The following is a 19,749-nucleotide window of genomic DNA, read 5'->3' as shown; positions in this document are numbered from 1 at the left end:
GTGTGGCTGGGTTCTGGAGAGAGATCTCTGCTAGGCTTGTAGATAGTACCTTGTGTTATGCCCTCACCTGGGAGGCCAGAGAGAGGACACAAACTCTGTTTAAAAATGAAAATATTTCCAGCACAAGGTTATCTTGGCAATCGGGAGCCAAGGAATACAACAAAGTCACAGCATGCAACAAACCTCACACAAGCAATTTATTGGGGGAACAACACGGAATGGGAATTGAATGGGAAGAGAGACAACAAAGGACTGGGCGAAGGGGAGGGCTTTTATAGGGTTTTTGGAGCTAATGGAAAAGTATAGCATAGTGGGGAAATATTGCTTGGCTGTTAACTCTGAAACACTGTTTGGCCATTAATGCTGAGTCATGGGGGCAGGGATTTCCAAATCACAGAAGTTCTGAGTCAAGCCAAGGGCAGGGTGTTTTTTTCTTGGCCCTTTTACCCTGCATCCCTCCCTTTTTGTTTACTATTTATAACTAATCAGAAATCAGGAAAGAGGGCAACATTATCATTAGACTACTTCCTGTTGTATGGGGGATGTCAAAGTCCTTGGGGCAAGATTGATCTTCAATATCAGGGCATAATCGGGGGTCGTAGGCCTCCGATTCCATAGGTAGGGACGATGTATTTCCTTCTGTAACTACTTCCTACTGAAACTAGGATGTCGTTGTCAGGGCCGAGGAAGGCTGGAATGCTAGTCAAAGGCGGGGAGGGGATTCAGGCAATGGGGCATTCATCAGAAGCATCTGGTTAGCTGATGTAGCTGAAGATGGAAATATGCTGAGACAGATATAGACTAGGGACAGAAGTTAAACTTTAGGAACATAAAGGAAAATCATCATATATTTGGAACTTTCAGGCCCATAGTACTGGTAGTTGGGGTAGGGGAAATCTCAAGACCAGGGAGAGAGATCTCACTCTCAGGAATAGGCAGATGGAGAAACTTAGGTTGTACTTATCTGATGTCCAGTTGACCTGTGAGAAGTGGATCCAAGTCTCATGACTCCCCCGATTCTCTGAAGCTTATGTGAATTTTTTGTTTACTAGTATTACCACTGTTTGTAATCTGCATTGAAATCCACATTGTAGAAAAAGCAGCTAACAAGTGTTGGTAAAACAGCTGGAGTAGACTCAGGCCTTCAAGTCATAACAGAAGCTTTGACTTAAAAAGCATGAATATGCTAGGTGGTGGTGCATGCCTTTAATGCAGGCACTCAGGAGGCAGAGGCAGGCAGATCTCAGTGAGTTCAAGGCTAGCCTGGTCTACAAAGTGAGTTCCAAGACAGCCAGGGCTGTTACACAGAGAAACTCTGTCTGGGGGGGGGGGGGGGGCGCGGAGCACTAACAATTTCCTCTCTCCAGAGGGCTGGACATATAGATGGGATAGAGATGTTTTTAGCCAAATGAGAAGCATCTTTAAGTCTATACTTAGGAGGCAACTGTCTTAGTTAGGGTTTTTATTGCTGTGAAGAGACACCGTGACCATGGCAAAGCTTATAAATGAAAACATTTAATTGGGATAGCTCGCTTAAAGTTTCAGAGTTCAATCCATTATCATCATGGCAGGGAGCAAGGTAGCGTGCAGGCAGACATGGTGCTGGAGTAGTAGCTGAGAGTCCTATATCTTCCAAGCAACAGGAAGTTGACTGAGACACTGGGCGGTATCCTGAGCATAGGAAACCTCAAAGCCCTCCTCCTCAGTAACACACTTCCTCCAACAAGGCCATACCCACTCCAACCAAGCCACACCTCTTAATAGTGCCACTCCCTATGAGATTATGGGGGCCAATTACATTCAAACTACCACAGCAAATAAAGGAAATTTATAATCTCGAGCTTGTGACTAACAATAGCAGTCAGTGTTTTATCAGCTTATCAGAACTCAGTTGATGAATATTAAAACTCTGGACCTTCAAACCAGAGGGGACAGTAATCTGAAACATTTTTCATTATCTTAGATCACTTTCTAGTATCTTTACAACTTGCATTACATACCTTAAGACACTAGCTTGTACATCCTCAGATACATTCTCAGACCCTGAGAGCTTACTTAAGCTTTTATATCCTTAGACCTTTATTATACTTTCTCAGGCCCCTACTGCTTACTTATAACACTTTCTTAGACCATCATTGTTTACTTAAGCTTTCACATCCTCCATCTAACCATTTACCAGAGACATGGATAGTTATTACTGAGAGCAGTCACTGCAAAGCAAGCTCCTTTAAATCCTTCTGTTTTGTTTTGCTCTCTTTCTCTGTCACAGTCAGGTGGCTCCTCTGTCACAGTCAGGTGGCTCGCCTGACACAGGACAGAAATTGTGGAGGAAACCTTGGGTCTAGAGGTGCGGGGGGAGGCCACAACCCAACTCCAGAGCCAGCTTTCCAATAAAGCAGAGCAACTTTACTATTATCCACACTCAAAAGGCATTCGAATCTCTGCTAAATTGAATCCAGTGACCAGAAAACTCAGAGATAAATTCTGAGCCCTGGACCTCAAAAGCGCCCAAGGCAAGTGGTGACTGGTAACAAAAACACAAAACACAAAACACAGAAAGCTCACACATGCAAAGACCAGTCATAAACAAAACATGCTGTAGTCACCATCATTTATACATTCAACTGAGCCTGGCCCATTTTTGTTCGGTTCTCATGTTTAACACAAGACTTATGAACACACTGGAAAACAGACCCATCTGCACACACAAAACAGACAGATGAACCTTTCCAAGCAACAAGAACTGGGTGGGTGGGCGACATCTCACGTTTTTCCCTGGACAGGAGTGAAAGGGTTTTATAGTTGGTGATGAGATGGGAATGTTTGGCGATAGAGGGGTTTTGGGTGTCTCATACTTGGGGATACACCTGGGAGACTAGCAAGGGAAAAGGTGTGTCAGATTGTGTGATTTGGAGGAGAAGGAGAGGGGAGGGGAATGGCTGGCGAGCCTGGGGTCAAGCAGAATGGGAAACAAAGGAAACAGAGGCTCCCACTTGAGCTAGGAGGTCTCTCCCCAGCAAGGGACAGATTGGTACCACCAGGAAGGAATTGGTAAGGGGAATACCCCTAAAGATACAACTGAGTGGTGGAGTTTGGTGAGGTTGGTAAAGCTGTCCCCCCTACCCTGATAATAGGGGAACAAGAAGGGGAGGTGGGCTCCCAAAACTCCGTCAGGATGGAGTAAGTGGCCCTGGTGTCCAGAAGGAAGGAGATTCATTGCCCTGATACCACGATGACTAGCCATCATGGAGTTGGCAGTGGTTGGGCCAAGGGAGCCCAGGCGCCCTCAGTTGTCCATGCCCCGGCCTAAGAGGTTGGCTAGAGGGCGATCTGGGCCTGGTGTCCCGGCACTGTGAGGGACTTGAGGGCAGTCAACATGATGGCATCTTGGACATAGTTGAGGTGTGAGGGCTTGGGCAGGACCAGGCCTAGTGACCCCCCACCCCAACTACATTTGAAGCAGGGACCCTGAGGTTCTCGTGCTTTGAGAGGCAAGGGAGCCTGGACAGTTGCTATGGGCCGCTGAAAGACCTCAGCCAACATCAAGGTTTTTTTTTTTTTTTTTTTTTTTGGTTTTTTGAGACAGGGTTTCTCTGTGTAGTTTTTGTGCCTGTCCTGGATCTTGCTCTGTAGACCAGGCTGGCCTCAAATTCACAGAGATCCACCTGGCTCTGCCTCCTGAGTGCTGGGATTAAAGACGTATGACACCACCGCCCGGCAACATCAGGTGTTTTTGTTTTGGGCTTTTTTCATCTCTCCCATGATACACCTTGAAGGCCACCACTAAGACCTCTGCCTTTGAGGTCAGGAGCCCCTATCTAGGCATTTAAGTTTGGTCTTAATGTCAAGCAAACTCTGAAGAAGAAGTAGGTCATAAGGAATTGTTTCCAATCTGGGATCTTGGGATCCAGATTGGTATATTGTAGGAGGGTCTTTGTAAGGTGGTCCAGGAATTGAGACAGGTTTTCTTGTTTGTCCTGGATGACCTCTTGGACTTTTTCACAATTTACCACTTTTAGGACAGCTTTATGGAGCCCAGTCAGGAGGCAAGTTATGAACTGATCTGTAGCTAAACTGCCCCCTCTCCCCCTGTTATCGTAATTCTATTCAGGATCCCGGTCAGGGACTGCCTCAGCCCTGGCTGGGTGGGTGATGCTAGTTTAACGGATTTGTCTGCATGCACCCTAGCACATTCCCAGACTTGCCAGCACTCCTCAGGCAGAAGGCTGTTGGTGAGAATCATATAACCATCATGGAAGGTGAGGTTGGAAGACTGGGTAATATACTGGAATTCTTTAATAGAGGTGGAAGAATTAGCAGTATAGGACCCCAATACTTTTCCTATCTGAGAGAGTTTGCTTATTGAGAAGGGGACATATACCTTGACTAAGCTATCCACCCGGGGAACTTCCTGCAAAGGAAAAACCATGGCCAGGTTAAGCCCAGTAGGAGGAGGTAGAGAGGGCTCCATGGTGGAGCCGGAATGAGCAGTGGAAGGAGTAAGGGCTGCCAGTGGGGCTGAAAGTGAATGCCAGGGAAACATGGTTAGAGTGGCATGTCACTGGAGAGGGGCCATAGGAGGAGAAGGAGCTGTGGGTTGAGGTCGGTAGTACAGAGGCTTGTTAACTGGATTGAAAGTGGGGGAGGAATCATCTGGTTCAGGCTTCATGGCTAGGAGGAGCTGGGTAAGGGAAACAGAGAGAACAGAGAAAGGGTTGGGAATGGAGATAAGAGAAAACTTGGACATAGGGAAACTCTTTCCATTTCTCTGATTGCCCACAGTAGTTGTAAAGGTCCCAAATATTGGGATCTAGGGTGCCGTTAGACAGCCATTTGGATTGGCTATCTCAGGGATATTGAGGCCAAATTTGATGGCAAAAGTGAATAAGTTTAGGGCCTTTCAGGTTGGGTGTCAGGTGGAGAGGCTGGAGGTTTTCTACGAGGCACCCAAGGGGGAATGAGAGGGTATGGATGTCACCGTTCCCATGGATGACCCTTAACACTGAGTCATGGGGGCAGGGATTTCCAAGTCTCTGAGCTCAGGGTCAAGTCAGGGCCAGGATGTTTTTCTCTTGGTCCTCTTACCCTACACGGTGGTCAGCTTCTTACAAAGTTATTAATCCCACCATGAGCTAATGACCTCTGTCGGGAGCAGAATAAAATTCTGAGTAAATGTGTATTGTTGACAAGGGCACACCCATGCGGAAGACTTCAAGGCCTCAGTTCCATGGGTTCCCCACATGCCCAGGCTCAAGAGGAGCAAAGGTTTCCTGGGGGAGCGGGGGTCTGAGTATGTGTGTTTGTGAAAAAATGATCAGTGTGTGCAAAGACTGCAACTGCATGCAGCTCCCTCCTCTAGGTCGTTTACAGCGGAGACTGCTCCCTCCAGAAACACCCCACTGAGACTAGCTGCCCCTTCCCTCCCCCTCCCCTCCCACCCCCACATCCCTCTTCCTGCCCCTCCCCACGCTGCACCAAATAAATGCACCAAGGTTCCAGGTAGTGACACCTGACCCCAGCTTCCCTGTAACTGTGTCTGTGTGTCTGTCCTTTCTTCATTCCCCTAGCTGTGTGTTTGTCCTTTCTTTATTCACTAGCTGACCCTAGTCAGGGTTCCAGGACCCAAGCTGCTTGGATTGCAGCACACTTCCCTTGACCTTATTTTCAGATATCATCACTCTGGGGACCAGGGTTTTAACATCCGAGATGGATGAGTACACAAATATGTATTCCCTACTCATTCCATCAATCACTGAGAGTAGGTATTGACATCTCCATTATAATAGTATATTCGTCTATTTGCAATTTCATCAGCTTTTGCATTATCCATTTTCAAGCTGTTATTAAATGCACAAATGCTTAGGATTACATCTCCTTTATCCTTAGTTTTTTACCATTACAAATGAACTGTTCTAACAATAGTAATATTCTTTTCTTTGATGCCATTTCCCCAATGTTATTACCCAGATTTGCTCAGTATAAGCATGATATATATATTCTTACTCCTTTAAAAACAACCAGAAAAAGACAGTCTCATGGATCTCAGACTTCCCTGGAAATCAGCAAAAAACAAAAAACAAAACAAAACAAAAAAAACAACCAATCGAACAACAAAAACAAAAAAAATCATCTGAGAATGATGTTGAATTTCTGATTCCTCTGCCTCTGTCTTCCCAGTACTGGGACTACAGACATGTGGAGGTTGAACTCATGGCTTCACACATGCTAGGTAAGCAGTCTACCTACTTATTTACATTCCTGGTCCCTGTTCTTTACTTTGAAACTACTTGTGTCTTTATAGTTAAAGTTTGTTTCTTCCAGGCAGCACATAGTTGGGTCTTGCTTCTGTCCTTGGAGATGCTCAGACTGCTTGCATTATCTGTGATTACTGACATGATTGAGGGTATCACATAACAGTTAATCCTTAATAGATTAGTTATTTTTCATTATTAATTTTTATTTAAAATGTCATTTAACTAATAGGTAGCACCCTTACTGAAGGTTGGTAGAGATAAGTTTTTAAAGTGTGTTTGGAGTTAGTTCATGAATATTCTTGAGTTTTACATTATACCAGGAAGCCAGGCTCCATGAACATTTTTATGAAGTACTGAGTTGGGAAGAAGATCTTTGATCTTTAAGATTAATCTGGGTTGACTAAATCATCACATGACCAAGTAAACTTTTAAATTCCCACTTCAAAGTATTCAAGACTTTAGCACCAGATGTGGTGGTACACATCTATAATTCTAGAACTCAGAAGGCAAAGACAAGGGAATTAGAGGCCAGCCTGGACTACATAGTAAGACCTTGTCTCCAGAGTCCAATATTGGGGCATAGCTCTCAGAAAAAAGGTCAAGAGTTTGAAAAGAAAGCCAAACCATTCAAGGGGAAAGAATAGTGTCTTCCACAAATACCACTAGGACCGGGAAACAAAAATAAAAATTGACCAATGGGATTATATCAAACTTAAAAACAATCAACAAAAGACAGCCTAGAGATTGGGAAAAAATATTTGCAAACTATTCATCCAGCAAGGGATTAATGTCCAGAACAAACAAGTTCAACAACAAAACAGTAATAATCCAATTAAAATTTGACAAGTGTTCTGGCTAGAAATCTCTCAAAAAACAAAGCCAAAAAAAGAAAACAGACTCTAAAGTAGTTCACAAACATATGAAAAAAATATTCAACACCATGTGTCATGAGGGTATTGTAGATGAAACCCACGAGATGCCACTTTGCCCAGTCAGAATGGCTCTTACAGAAGAGAAAAACATAATACATGCTGACGAGACGTGGAGAAAGGGGAGCTCTCGTACACCGTTGGTGGGAACACAAAAATTAATACACTCATCATGGGAAACACCGTGGAGGATTCTCAAGATAGGGCTGGCAAGACAGCTCAGCATGTAAGGGTGCTTGCCACCCAGGCCTGGAGATCCAAGTTCAAGTCCCAGAACCCACAGAGAACCAACTTCACAGAATTGTCTTCTGACCTCCACACGTCCGCCATTGCACATGCTGCTCACAATACACACATACACATACACAACAATAAATACAGTTATTTAAAAGAAACTAAGGGACTGGAGAGATGTCTTAGTGGTTAAGAGCATTGGCTACTTGTCTGAAGGACCTGGGTTCAATCCCTAGCATCCACATAGTGGTTCACAACTATCACAAATGGATGAAATGTGTGTGTGTGTGTGTGTGTGTGTATGTATGATGTGTTCACATGAAAAAACAACTATTGCATGTTCTCATTCATATGTGGATGGCAAACCACTGATCTCACAGATGTAGAGAACAGAATAGTGGCAGGAGGTCTGGAGACAAATGACTGACAGGTTTGGGAGCTCAGTCAGAACAGAGAATAACCGCTCATGCTCAGTGTCATAATACGATGACTATAACGGACAACATTTAATGGCATGCCTCAAAATAGCTAGAAGAGGATTTTTAATGTTTTAAAACACACACACACACACACACACACACACACACACAATATTTGAGGTCATGAACACACTCACATTGCTGGGAGTGGTGGCACACATCTTTAATCCCTGCACTTAGGAGACAGGCAACCTACACAACCATCTGTAGTTCCAGTTCCTGGAGGTCTGATGCCCTCTTCTGACCTCAGAGGGCACCAGGCACACATGTTCTGCACAGACACACATGCAGGCAAGGCACTCATAAACATAAAGAGACAAATAAATACATACATAAATAAAATATTAAAAACTTTTAAAAAATGTGTCAACTTGGTTAGGCTGCAGTACTGATACCTAGACACTGTTCTGGATAGTTCTGTGAAGGTATTTTTTAGTTAAGATTATACTTGAAACCAGAGTTTGGGCAAGTAGAGTAGGCTGCCTTCCAAAATAGGTGTGGGCCTCACACGGTCCACTGCAGGCCTTAGCAAAGGACTGATGGTCTCTGTGCACAAGAAGGAACCATCTATTAAAAAACAAAAGCCACCCCTTCAGCCACCTCTCTCCTCTATCTCACATGTATATGCATTTATAATGGTCATTTACTATTTATAAAGATGATATTAAATCTTAGGAGAACACAGAGGTAAGTCTTCATGCTCATGGGTTGGCTAGTACATGTAACAGGGAGACTGCGGAAAATCGCTGGTTCAGGTGGAAACAGTCAGATGCTGTGGAAAGCTACTCAAGTTGACTAATCTTGTCACCTTGACTGGCTGGAAAGCAGCCTGCATTCTCGATTCTGAGAGCCTTTCAAGAGACCGCTGGCTTGTGTGAGGGCGAGCAAAGAGTAAAGACCCAGCCTGAATGTGGATGGTTCCACTCAACAGACCCAGATGGGACCAAAAAGGTAGGAAGGAAGCCGCACATGCGCACTATACTCTTTCTGAGCGAGTGCATCTACTGTGGCTACATCACCTATGGATGTCTGACTCCTTTAGCTTTTGAAGTGATTCAAACCAGTGACTCTGGGGAGCCTCCGGATCTTCAGCTTCCTTCTGGGACCGTGTCAACTTGGTCCCTCTTTTTCTGAGGCTTCCAGCTTCTTGGGGGTGAGTAGATCCTGAGTCTTCTGGCTTTCCAGCATACATATAGGCACAGGCCAGCCAGCCTCCCACTGTGTAAGCCAATTTAAAAGGTTCCTTTTACATTCAATCTACTTTTACAGATTCTAGTCCTCAGAGAACTCGACTAACACATTCCACAAGAAGTTAAGCAAACAATTACCCTGTGGCCTGGCCATTGCACTCAGAGGCACATACCTTAAAGAATTGAGAACAGGTGTGCAAACCAAAACATGAGTTCACAGCAGCTCAATCAACAAAGCCAAGAAGTAGAAAAAAGAAAAACAAAAACCCAAAGGTCCACAACAATGTGGCATGTCTGTACAACAGAATGTCACTCCACTCTAGAAAGGGAATGAAACCTGGCACCTGCTACAAATGCAGGTAAAACAACCAGGAAGTACTGAGCCAAGTGAAAAGAGCCACACAAAAGGCCACATTTGTATAATTCTATTTATTTTAAGTATCCAGATTAAGGCATTTCATAGAAATAGAAAGCAGACTGTTTGCCAGGGGCTGGGATTGAGGGGTAGTGGGAGTGGCTGCTTCATGGGTATCTGCTTTCCTAAAGTGGGGTGAGAATGTTCTGGAACTGCATAGTAAAGCTGGCTGCACAACATCACAAATGCAGCAAATAGCATTGAAAATGGGCCGGGTGATTAATCATGCTTTGTGTATCTTACACAATTAAAAGAAGTATTCACATTTACACAGAGAAGGGTAGTTTGTGAGCTTACTAACAGCTTAATGTTGTCGAAATGAAATTGAGTAACAGAAACAGAACAGTGAACGGACAATTGAAGGCCCTAAAATAAACCACCAACATGGTAAACCAAAGGTTGGTAGGACTCCAATGACAGTGGCATTGTAACCAATGAGTGGGCAAGTGTAACCAGAGGCTTTCCTCTGTCCCCGTTCTGCAGCTGCTTCCAAATAATCACTCAGAGGCTTATATTAATTATAAGTGTTTGGATGATGGTTCAGGCTTATTATTAGCTGGCTCTTACATTTAAATTAACCCATTTCTAATAATCTATTTATTGCCACATGGTCCATGGCTTACCAGTTCTCTGGCATCTCATTCCTTGGATGGATGGATGGCATCTCTCGACTCCACCCTTCTTCATCTCCCTCTTCAGTTTGAATGTACAGCCTAACCTTATTCTGCCTGGCTATTGGCCAAAAGAGCTTTATTTATCAACCAATGAGAGTTACACATATTCATAGCATACAGAGAGACCATCCCACAGCAGGCAAGTGCCTCCAACCAAAGGAAAACTCAGGCCTCCACACTTCACTGGGGAGTAGTAACGAAGATGTGAGCTGTCCCAGCTCAGCTATTGACATGCACAGAGCTAAGGGGCAGTGCAAGAGGTAAGGCTGCCCCAGGTCTGCTGCAGGTGAGACACGAGCATAGGGCAGGGAGACCCTTCCAGGGACTGAGTGGTGTCAGGGAAGGGAGAAGCAAGAGACAGCCCTTTCTGAGGGGTTGTGACATGACCTGGGTTGGCCAAGGCTCCACAACTTCCTCTGGAGTGTTCTCACACTCTTCTCCCAGTCCCCCATGTTCACCCCATTGCAGGCTCTCTCAGAGTGATGCCCTCTCCCTGGCTCTTAGTTCATGCATGGTCCTTGTCCAGTATGTCCTGACAGAACATGCTAGATTGTGACCACTGCTCTCCTCCACTTTGCCCTCACAGACTCCAGGAGTGGAGGCCTCACCAGGCTGGGGCACATCTTTTTTTTTGATCCTCATCTGTGCACCTAGGCTGTTGTGGAATATTAGTTGAAGATGTGTTACACTTACTTATGCGTGGAACATTCGTTTAATGATGCAAAGATGTGTTGCATTCTTTTATGTTGCATTTGTTCAACTCTGTGAAGTTGTGTTACTTTGCCTGTCTAAAACACCTGATGGTCTAATAAAGAGCTGAATGGAAAAGAGTCAGGCAGGAGAAAGGATAGGTGGGGCTGGCAGGCAGAGAGAATAGAAGGAGAAATCTGGGAAGAGAAGGTCAAGGAGCCAGAACAGGAGAGGAGGACATCAGGGGCTAGCCACCCAGCTACACAAACAGCCACAGAGTAAGAAGTAAAGAAAGGGATATAGAATAGAGAAAGATAAAAGTCCAGAAGCAAGAGGTAGATGGAATAATTGAAGTTAGAAAAGCTGGCTAGAAACAAGACAAGCTAAAACCGGGCATTCACAAAAAAGAATAAGCCTCCATGTGATTTATTTGGGAACTAGATGGCGGCCCCCCAGAGTAAAGAGTAAAAACAACCTACTACACTAGCTAGCTACTAGCACCACATAATTTAGTTTTTGCCAGGCAGGAGTGAGTCATCATAGTCCACTAGACTGCCACCCTACAGGGCCCACTCAGCTCATGGAGGCTTCATATCTCAGTCTTGGGGGAAGAGGCTGTTGGCACGCACTGCTCCCTGGTGGGAGACTCCACACACTGACCAGCGGTGCTCTTTGAAGGAATCCTCACCCTGATATACTCCTTTGGTTCTAATGCCTCACCCCTGGGGGGGGGGGGTAGAGGGGTATGGGGTTTTGACCCCTTCCTCCATAAGTACCACCTATGGTATATAGCCTCCCAACACACCTTACTTGTAACCTCTCATCACACATGCATGTAAATACATATATTATTTTACAGTCACTGAGCTCATGTGTCCCAGACCCTGGCACTAATCCCATTTGACATTGTGCTTAACGTTATCAATAGGTATATTTGTAACTGCCTTATCTAGTTCATAACTAAGAACTCATGCAGATAACCAGCATTTAAAAACCTATGGAGGGCATTATGCAGGCACTGAGTTCACTAGGAAGATTCTCAGTAGGCAAAAATGCTCTGAAAGCCCAGGCATTGAACTTCAGACCTTGAAAGGACCTTAGCAGTTACCTGGGCAACCTACTCGTTTGCTGTGAAAAGCAGCCAAGGGCCTAAGTGACTGGGAGACCTACCCAAGGTCATCACAGCGAGAGACAAGATAGTTAGCACTTTTCAAAGCCACCTCTTTGTTAAAAAAAAAGATGAATTGATTCATAATGCTAATTTTAATATTTATCAAACCAGTGGTAGGAATGAATTTTTAATACAAAATAACTATTTTGGTCTAAAAAATTGAACAAACTGGGCTTTCAACACTACATAAAGCTGTATGAATCCAACCTACTGTGCAGGGGAATAATGGGTTCTTAATTGAATCTGTGCCTGAGAGTGGAAGAATGATTTTTAAGTGGAAAACCTCACAGAGGCGGAGAGAAATAAGTTTAGTCAGATAAATTATTCTAGGAGAAAGAGCAAAACCAGGCCAGAAAATGGCTTTTTCTAAAAGACCCAAATAAACCCAATGCAGCTGACAGCTGGCAAGTCACAAGCACTCACCCACCTTCCTGGCCTCGGCAATGTCATTTGGTCCTCATTCCTGTAGATCCAAATCTCCAAGGTGTCTGTCATGGAAGCCTGTCTAGCAGGTCTGAGACTCTACTCACTTATTTCATTTATATTACCAGCATCCCAGGACATCCTACCCAGAGTTCTCAAAAGCGATGCAGGCAACAACTACCCTCAGCTTTCAGGGCTAGCAGAGAGCTTGGGAATGATCTAGTACCATACAGCTCAGAGACAAGAAAACGGAGGCCCTGGGAGGAAGGTACCCAGCCCAGATAGGTCACATGGACTTAATGGCTCTAATCACCCAAGGTAAGTGTTTTGGCAGATTCGTCAACTCCATCTCCAGCTGTGAGGACCTGAGAGCCATGTTGTAGTCTCAAGTACTAATTAAAATCAACAGAGAATTATGGACATACTATTTATAGGTAGGAGTGAAGGAATTAACAAGATCATAAAAGCTGGGACACAGAAGACCCTGTCTACTGAGATTCACATTTTACACTCAACTTTTATTAAGACAGAACATAGGGTGAGGGTTGGCGAAGAGCTAGATTGATGGCTCGGCAGTCACGAGTCATTGGAGCTCTTGCAGAGGACCCAGGTTTGATTCCCAGGACACAAAGGATCCAATGCCTTCTTCTGGGCTCTACAATCACCAGGCATGCACATGGTGCACATACATACATATAAGCAAAATTCACATACATTAAAAAAAAAAATCTAAGGGGGGAAAAAGGACGCAGGTAATATGTAGTCTCAACTTTCCTGGCAATGAATAGAACTTTAGCTGTAGTTAGTCTTGATGGACCATAGTTACTAAAGTCTCTTGCATCATGACAGAAACGTAAGCCCACACCTGGGAGGTAACACCGCCATCACTTAGGAAGATCATAACCATCTTCCAAACACATCGGCTGCTTCAGAGCACCCTGTTTCCAAGGCCTTCTTTATTATTTTGAGTTTTAACCAATAATACCCAGTCACCAGGTCTTCCACTGGGTGTCAGCACTGGAACGGAAACCCATGAAAACCTTTTAAAAAGATGGTGTTTTGATTATTTGCACGTTTCCTACAGCAGCTCCACCATACTGCAAATCAAACAGCTCCCATGAGGCCTGGCAGTGTGAATGAAAATGGTGCAGCCAAAGACCTCCCAAGCTGCTGGTGTGCTGGGGGTAGTCACTAGCTGCTCTCTGCCAGTCTCCACTCCTGCACAAGGATGAAATGTAGTTGGCTCTCTCTGCAGTGTGGACTGCTAATCCACTGGTCAATCAAGCTCCAAGAAAGAACTGAAAAGAAGTTCATCTTGTTATTTTATGTTTGTGCCACTAACAGCCCCAAGGGGGAGAGTCTGTGTAGACAGAGCGTTCTCCATGGATGATCACTAACCACTACACAAGGCAGGGAAAAGAAACATCACATAATGTTGTTCAACAACACCATCTTTATTCAAAAATATATATCTATGAGACATTTCAGAATATACTGCTGTCACCAATGGCAGCCTATACTTCTAAATAAAGTCCTAAATTAATATACAAATTTAAGCTTTAAAAATATCCTTTAAGAAAAACAAAAACAAAGAAAGACTGAAGACTTTCTGAGGAACATGACCCTAAAGGAAAGATCCTTGAGGCCTATGGATGTCCTAAATAAACACAAAACCAGAAGTCACCCATCCCACCCTCCAGATCAACTCTCAGGGACAAGAAGTTTCATTTAAATTAAACAAGGGAAGTAAGCACACAGCTGGGAGACCGGGGGTGAGGGTGCGGGTATGACAAGGAAGATTAAAAAACTGAAGCATTTCATTAAAACGAAACCAACTTCCTCACAGTTAGTCTGCTAGGAACAGGTGTTAGGAGGCCAACACATTCATTTACATAATCGCTACAGGTTCACTTCTTGATCTTGCTGTAAGAATTATGCACTGCTTGCTGGTCAGAGATGCCAAAGGATAAAACACAGCAGTGAGCTAAATCCATTATGTTGTCATCTTTCCTCCTAGTGAGCAGAGAAGAGCTGCTACAGTCTTTTGGTCTGGGGCTGTGGGAAAGCAGTGTCTGAGGAAGGTGTTGAGAAACGGTGTGGCCACGTGACATTTCAGTGGCACCCCGTGTGGGGAGGTGTCCCACAGCAGAGACTGGGATTTCACTGAGTCAGTGCTGTCCTGTAGCCTTGGGGAAAACAATGTGGACAGACCAACGGGCAGAGGGAACGAGGGAACGAACGGCAGCCTGCACTCAGTGAGAACAATGGCTCCAACAAGACCAGGCTCTGACGGGAACTCAGTACCACCACTGTCACCTTACAGCAGAGGACGGCTTCTCAGACTGCGGGCTGCCCAGACTGCCGGCTGCCGACTTGGTGACACACAGGCTTGTTTTAACATGTAAAACGAAGTGTGCCTGTTTTGGTGATCCTGAAAACAGCAACTCCAAACAATGAAGCTTCTCAGGCCCCCTTCACTGAATTCCTTCTTATGGCCTTTGGACTTCAGCTTCGGGTTAATTCCTATTACACTTGTAGGGCAAAATGGCTTCTGCCCTTTCCACTGTCAAAAACAAGCCTGCCAGATTAGAATGATTTTTCAGGTCCAAGCCTGATCTTTACTAACGTAAGATAAAAATCCTAACTACATCATTCAGTCATAATGTCAGCTGGCATGATAATGGAATTAGAACCCCAAATTAGCCTCCCTATGTTCCCTTCCTCTGCTGGAGGTGAGCTGTTTGTATGAATACTCCTCTCCTTGCATGGGAACATGGACACACAGAGTGGCATGAAGTGCCTGGTGTGCTCAGTGTCCTATCTGCAAACTGATCAAGTTTAGTCACCATACAGTGGATGAATGCCCACATGGTGGAGTCAGTGTATACTCCAGTCCCCAAAAGAAGGGTAAAAGCCCAGACTCCACCTGTGGAACATCCATCGGTGAGGGCATGCCAACCCAGACAGCTGCCTTCACAGCACCAGGGGCCAGAGGGCCCTGCTTTAGGGAGGTGCTCTGATACTGGGGACCCTTGAGAAGTGTGGCATGGGAAGGCTGTGGGGAAAACCAGGCAAATGACTTGTGATCCCTGTCACTCTGTACCTGTACTGTGACTTTATGTCCCAGGTCAGCTTTGAATCTTATTACTAGATTCTCTAGATTGCTCGAAAAACAAACACACCTAACCTTGACAACACTTCTCTAGTAGTTGGGTCAGGAAGGGTCAGCAATTTGGCAAACTTCTTGTGGCAAACTGCCTAACGGCTGTGCTGCCAACCTCATGGGCAGATGGTAGCCAGGAGAGCCAACGCCTGAAGCCTGAGTCCCTCACTGGGAGCCTGTTCTGAACCTGGCCAAGCCCAGCTCAGAAAGAGGCTACCTCCATGACATGTGCTGTCACTTGGGGCAAGATTCTCTTGAAAGCTTCCGGAAATACACATGATTTTCATGGCTTATGGGTGTAAGAGAGAGCTAAGAATGGAAACGCAACAGGGGCATGAGAACATGAGTGGAGGGAGAATCAGTATTCTTAGCAAACACGAGTCAAAACTGAGTCCATCTGCACGGTTCTGAACTGTGCTCAGGAGGGAGCTGGAGAATGAGAAGTCAGGGTTCCCTGCTTCATTCCTGAGGCGGATGCTGGCTGAAGAGATGGAGCCAGGGCCAAAAGGCTGTCTCCAACAGTGACTTGCTTCTTTTCTCTGGCAAACACGGGAACCTGGAGCATGATACCTGTCCTAGTCAGTTGAGAAGAGGTCACCAGCAGAGGGCAGAGGTGCCAAGCCCCCTGTTACATTGGGCAGCAGCGAGAGGTCTGGCAAACTCTGAATGTGGGACTTGAGTTCCTTGCGGACCTGGGTTACTCGTGCGAGCTTCTGTTTATACTCCTAGAAGACAAGGGAGACACTGGGTTATACTGTGCAGGCAGCTGGGCTAGCCAACAGGCCAAATCAGCTAGCCCACCCACTGCTCTGCAGTCCCCAAACAGACAGGCCCTGCTCCTCCGGTCTATCACCACACTGCAGCTGCCAACCACCCAAAGGTCCAGCTTATTAAAGAAAGAACCAGTTTGCCAACCTGCTGAGAACCTGTGGAAGAACATCCAGCCTAGCACATGAAGTTGGGAAGTAAAAAGCAGTGACATATTTGTATTCTTTTAACTGGTCCTCAACAGTTGTATAAAAATACAGGTGCTCACATGTTCTTGAGATTTGAGGGCTTCATCTACACCAGTGGTTCTCAACATGTGGATCACAACTCCTATCTCCAAAAATATTTTCATTAAGATTCTTAACAGTAGAAATGAAAATAACTGTATGGTTGGGGGTTACCACAACCGCATTGAAGGATCACAGCATTAGGAAGGTTGAGAATCACTGCTCTTAACAAAGCTAGACAAATCATTATAAAATATTTACATTACACAATTTTTGTGTTAAAAGCTTATAGACCACAACAGACTGATCACTCATAAACAAACTCCCCACATGATCAAAATACCCACCTGTCACCACCTGGATCCAAGACCCCTTTACTGCCATAATCCTTGAAAGGGCCTCCTAGGAGTCTGTGCTAGTTTCTCTAGGAATGCTGCCAGTCTTACCTCCAGAGTCTAGTCCTCCCATACCCTCCCACTGAGAAGGTACAATGCTGTGGGATGGTCTTTCTGTATGTTGTGAATATGTGTTACTACTATTGGTTAATGAAGAAGCTGCTTTGGCCGATGGCAAGACAGGTTATAGTCGGGTGGGAAATCCAAGCAAAGATACAGAGAGAAGAAAAGCAGAGTCAGGGGAGACGCTGCTAGCTACCAGAGGAACAAGATGTAATAGAACACAGGTAAAGCCACAAGACATGTGGTGATACACAGATTAACAGAAATGGGTTAATTTAAGATGTAACAGCTAGCTAGCTAGCAATAAGCCTGAGCCATAGACCAAACAGTTTGTAATTAATATCAAGCCTCTGAGTGATTATTTTATAAGCTGCTGTGGGGCCAGGCGGGACACAGAAAAGCTTCCGGTTACAGTACAATGTGCCCCACCATCCCCACAACTGCTCAGTGCCCAAAGCATTTGATTGTCACTGATTCCAAACTCACCCTCCCCTCCCTGCCCCCTCTGCACAGACCACTGTCCATATAGTCTATTCACTCAGGACTCCCCCCCCCCCCCAAGGCTTGTAGGGCTCTCCTGCTTCTCTTGGTCCTAGCAAAGGCTGCTTCTGTCCCTCTACCTACTGGCTGAGCTCCACCTGCCTCAGAAAATCCACTCAGTGCCTAGAGAAGAGGTGTCCCACCCATACCTTTGCTCTACAGACCTCCTGTGCTGGGTGAGCACTAGAGAGCCCAGAAGCTGTTGCATGTTCACTCACCTCAGTCACATCAGACTTCCACAGTCCTCTACACTATGATCCCCAGTGAGAGAAACAGGACAGTTTTTTCTGTCCTCCACTCACAAATACCTCTGATACATCTATATGGGAAACCAATGGGCTATGTGAGGTCTGAGGCTTAGAGACTCCTAGAGGCTTATTTTTCCCCCACAATGCATTTTATAAGAATAAGGAAGTTCCTGAGGCCGGGCCCATGCTGCTTGAAGACTTCCTTAGAGAAGCCTCACACACAGTACTGGTTAAGACTCAGGGCCAGGGGTTAGCATGCGTTTGCCTGTACTATCCTGTTTAAGACATGTTTCCTTCTTCCCTGCCCAAAGTGCAGACATAGCCTTTACCACCAAGCTCTTCCTTTAATTCTCAGTTCTTTGGGGGGCGGGGGTAGGTGAGTTCAAGACAGAGTCTCACTATATAGCCCTTGCTTTCCTGGAACTCACTATGTAGACCAGGCCAGCCTCAAACTCAGAGATCCACCTGCCTCCGCCTTCTGAGTGCTGGGATTAAAAGCATGCACCACCACAGCCAGCAGTAATTCTCAGATCTTCAATGCCAAATACCTAGGTACACTAGGGAGGCAAGCTTAAGGGCTTACGTAAACTATTAATGAAGACTCTTCCATCAAATCAGAAAGCTCTGGACCTATATGCCTCTCACTCCACACCCACCACACCCCACAGTGCCCAGTACAGTAACAAACATGGGTATAGAAATCTTCTTCAAACTTGACTTCAGGTAGCACTTTCACTCCTGCAATGGAAGCTACCTTCAAACATGGGCTCTCCAAGGCCAAGGTCCCCTCCCTTTGCTTGCACCAACATTTAAGGGACATTTGCCAAAGGCATCAAGCCAATGGTCTTTTTCTGGACATGATGCATTACTAATCACAGCACTCAGAAGGCTGAGGCAAGAGGATCACAAATTTAAGGCCAATCTGGGCAACAGAGAGATCCTGTCTCAAAAGCAGAACAAATCAAAGACCTAGCAGGTCAAGAGGTTTAAATAATCAACAGGGTGAGCAGGGATAGCCTCTGAGTTCCCAAACACAAGTCAAGACTGCTGACTGCCTTAGAACAAGGGCCCCACAGAAGGATCCAGCTTAGTGACTGACAGGTGACCAGGTCAAGCTGTAGCTGTTGTCTTATAGGTCACTGGGCAGATTTGAAGAGTCAGGCTTTCCAAATAAAGTCAACTATAAATGCTATCATGTACTAACAAAACATTCAAGAACAAGCCCAAGCAGGACAGTGCCGCGCACCCCCCACCCCCGCCACTAGCTGCCTTCTCAGTTTTCTCTGGTTCTGAGCAGGGACAACAAGTGCTCAGGAAATCTAAGAATCTCATTTCACAACGTACCAGCCAGCCTTTCCTCCTGGCAGTGTGTGGTCCTTAAGCTGCTGCTAAAAGACTTCCTTGGAAAAAAGTGCCCCTGGCAACTCCTGCCCACTTCCACAATGCCACCTGTGGTGATTTGAGTAAGAATGGCCCCACAGGCTCATATATTTGAATGCTTGGTCACCAAGGAGTGGCACTACTTGAGAAGGACTAGGAAATGTGGCCTTGTTGGAGTAGGTGTGGCCTTTTGGGGGAAGTGTGTCACTGGGGGTAGGCTTTGAGGTTTAAAAAGCCCATGCCAGGCCCAGTTCTCTCTCTGCCTGCAGATTAGGAGATAGCGCTCAGCTACTGCTCCAGTGTCATGTGCCCCCATGCTCCCTGATAAGATGACAATGGACTAAGCTTCTGAAAATGTAAGCAAGTCTCCAATTAATGCTTTCTCTTTTAAGAGCTGCCTTGGTCATGTGTCTCTTCACAGCCACAGCACAGTGGCTAAGACAGCACTCAGACCAGCTTCCTATGAAGAGGCCCACTCAAGTGAAATGACTCCCAAAAGGTAGAGC

General features: G+C 45.4%; 1 protein-coding gene across 4 annotated transcripts in view; it reads right to left on the bottom strand.

Moving 5' to 3' along the window:
- Window positions 1–13,892: 13,892 nt before the first annotated feature.
- Window positions 13,893–19,749, bottom strand: part of Rprd1b (regulation of nuclear pre-mRNA domain containing 1B) — a 48,141-nt gene continuing 42,284 nt past the window's right edge. For 3 of the 4 annotated variants that reach the window (XM_052726185.1, XM_052726186.1, XM_052726188.1), the window contains one exon: window positions 13,893–16,347. In XM_052726185.1, the coding sequence (XP_052582145.1) occupies window positions 16,198–16,347 (150 nt within the window). In that variant the 3' untranslated portion in view covers window positions 13,893–16,197. The remainder of the gene's footprint in view (window positions 16,348–19,749) is intronic. The other variant, XM_052726187.1, reaches the window with a different exon arrangement.

The sequence above is a fragment of the Peromyscus californicus genome, unplaced genomic scaffold (genome assembly GCF_007827085.1).
Source record: "Peromyscus californicus insignis strain IS unplaced genomic scaffold, ASM782708v3 Scaffold_7__1_contigs__length_154581171, whole genome shotgun sequence".
Taxonomy (NCBI): domain Eukaryota; kingdom Metazoa; phylum Chordata; class Mammalia; order Rodentia; family Cricetidae; genus Peromyscus; species Peromyscus californicus.
Note: the sequence above shows the minus strand (reverse complement) of the source record. Positions and strands in the feature narration are given on the sequence as shown.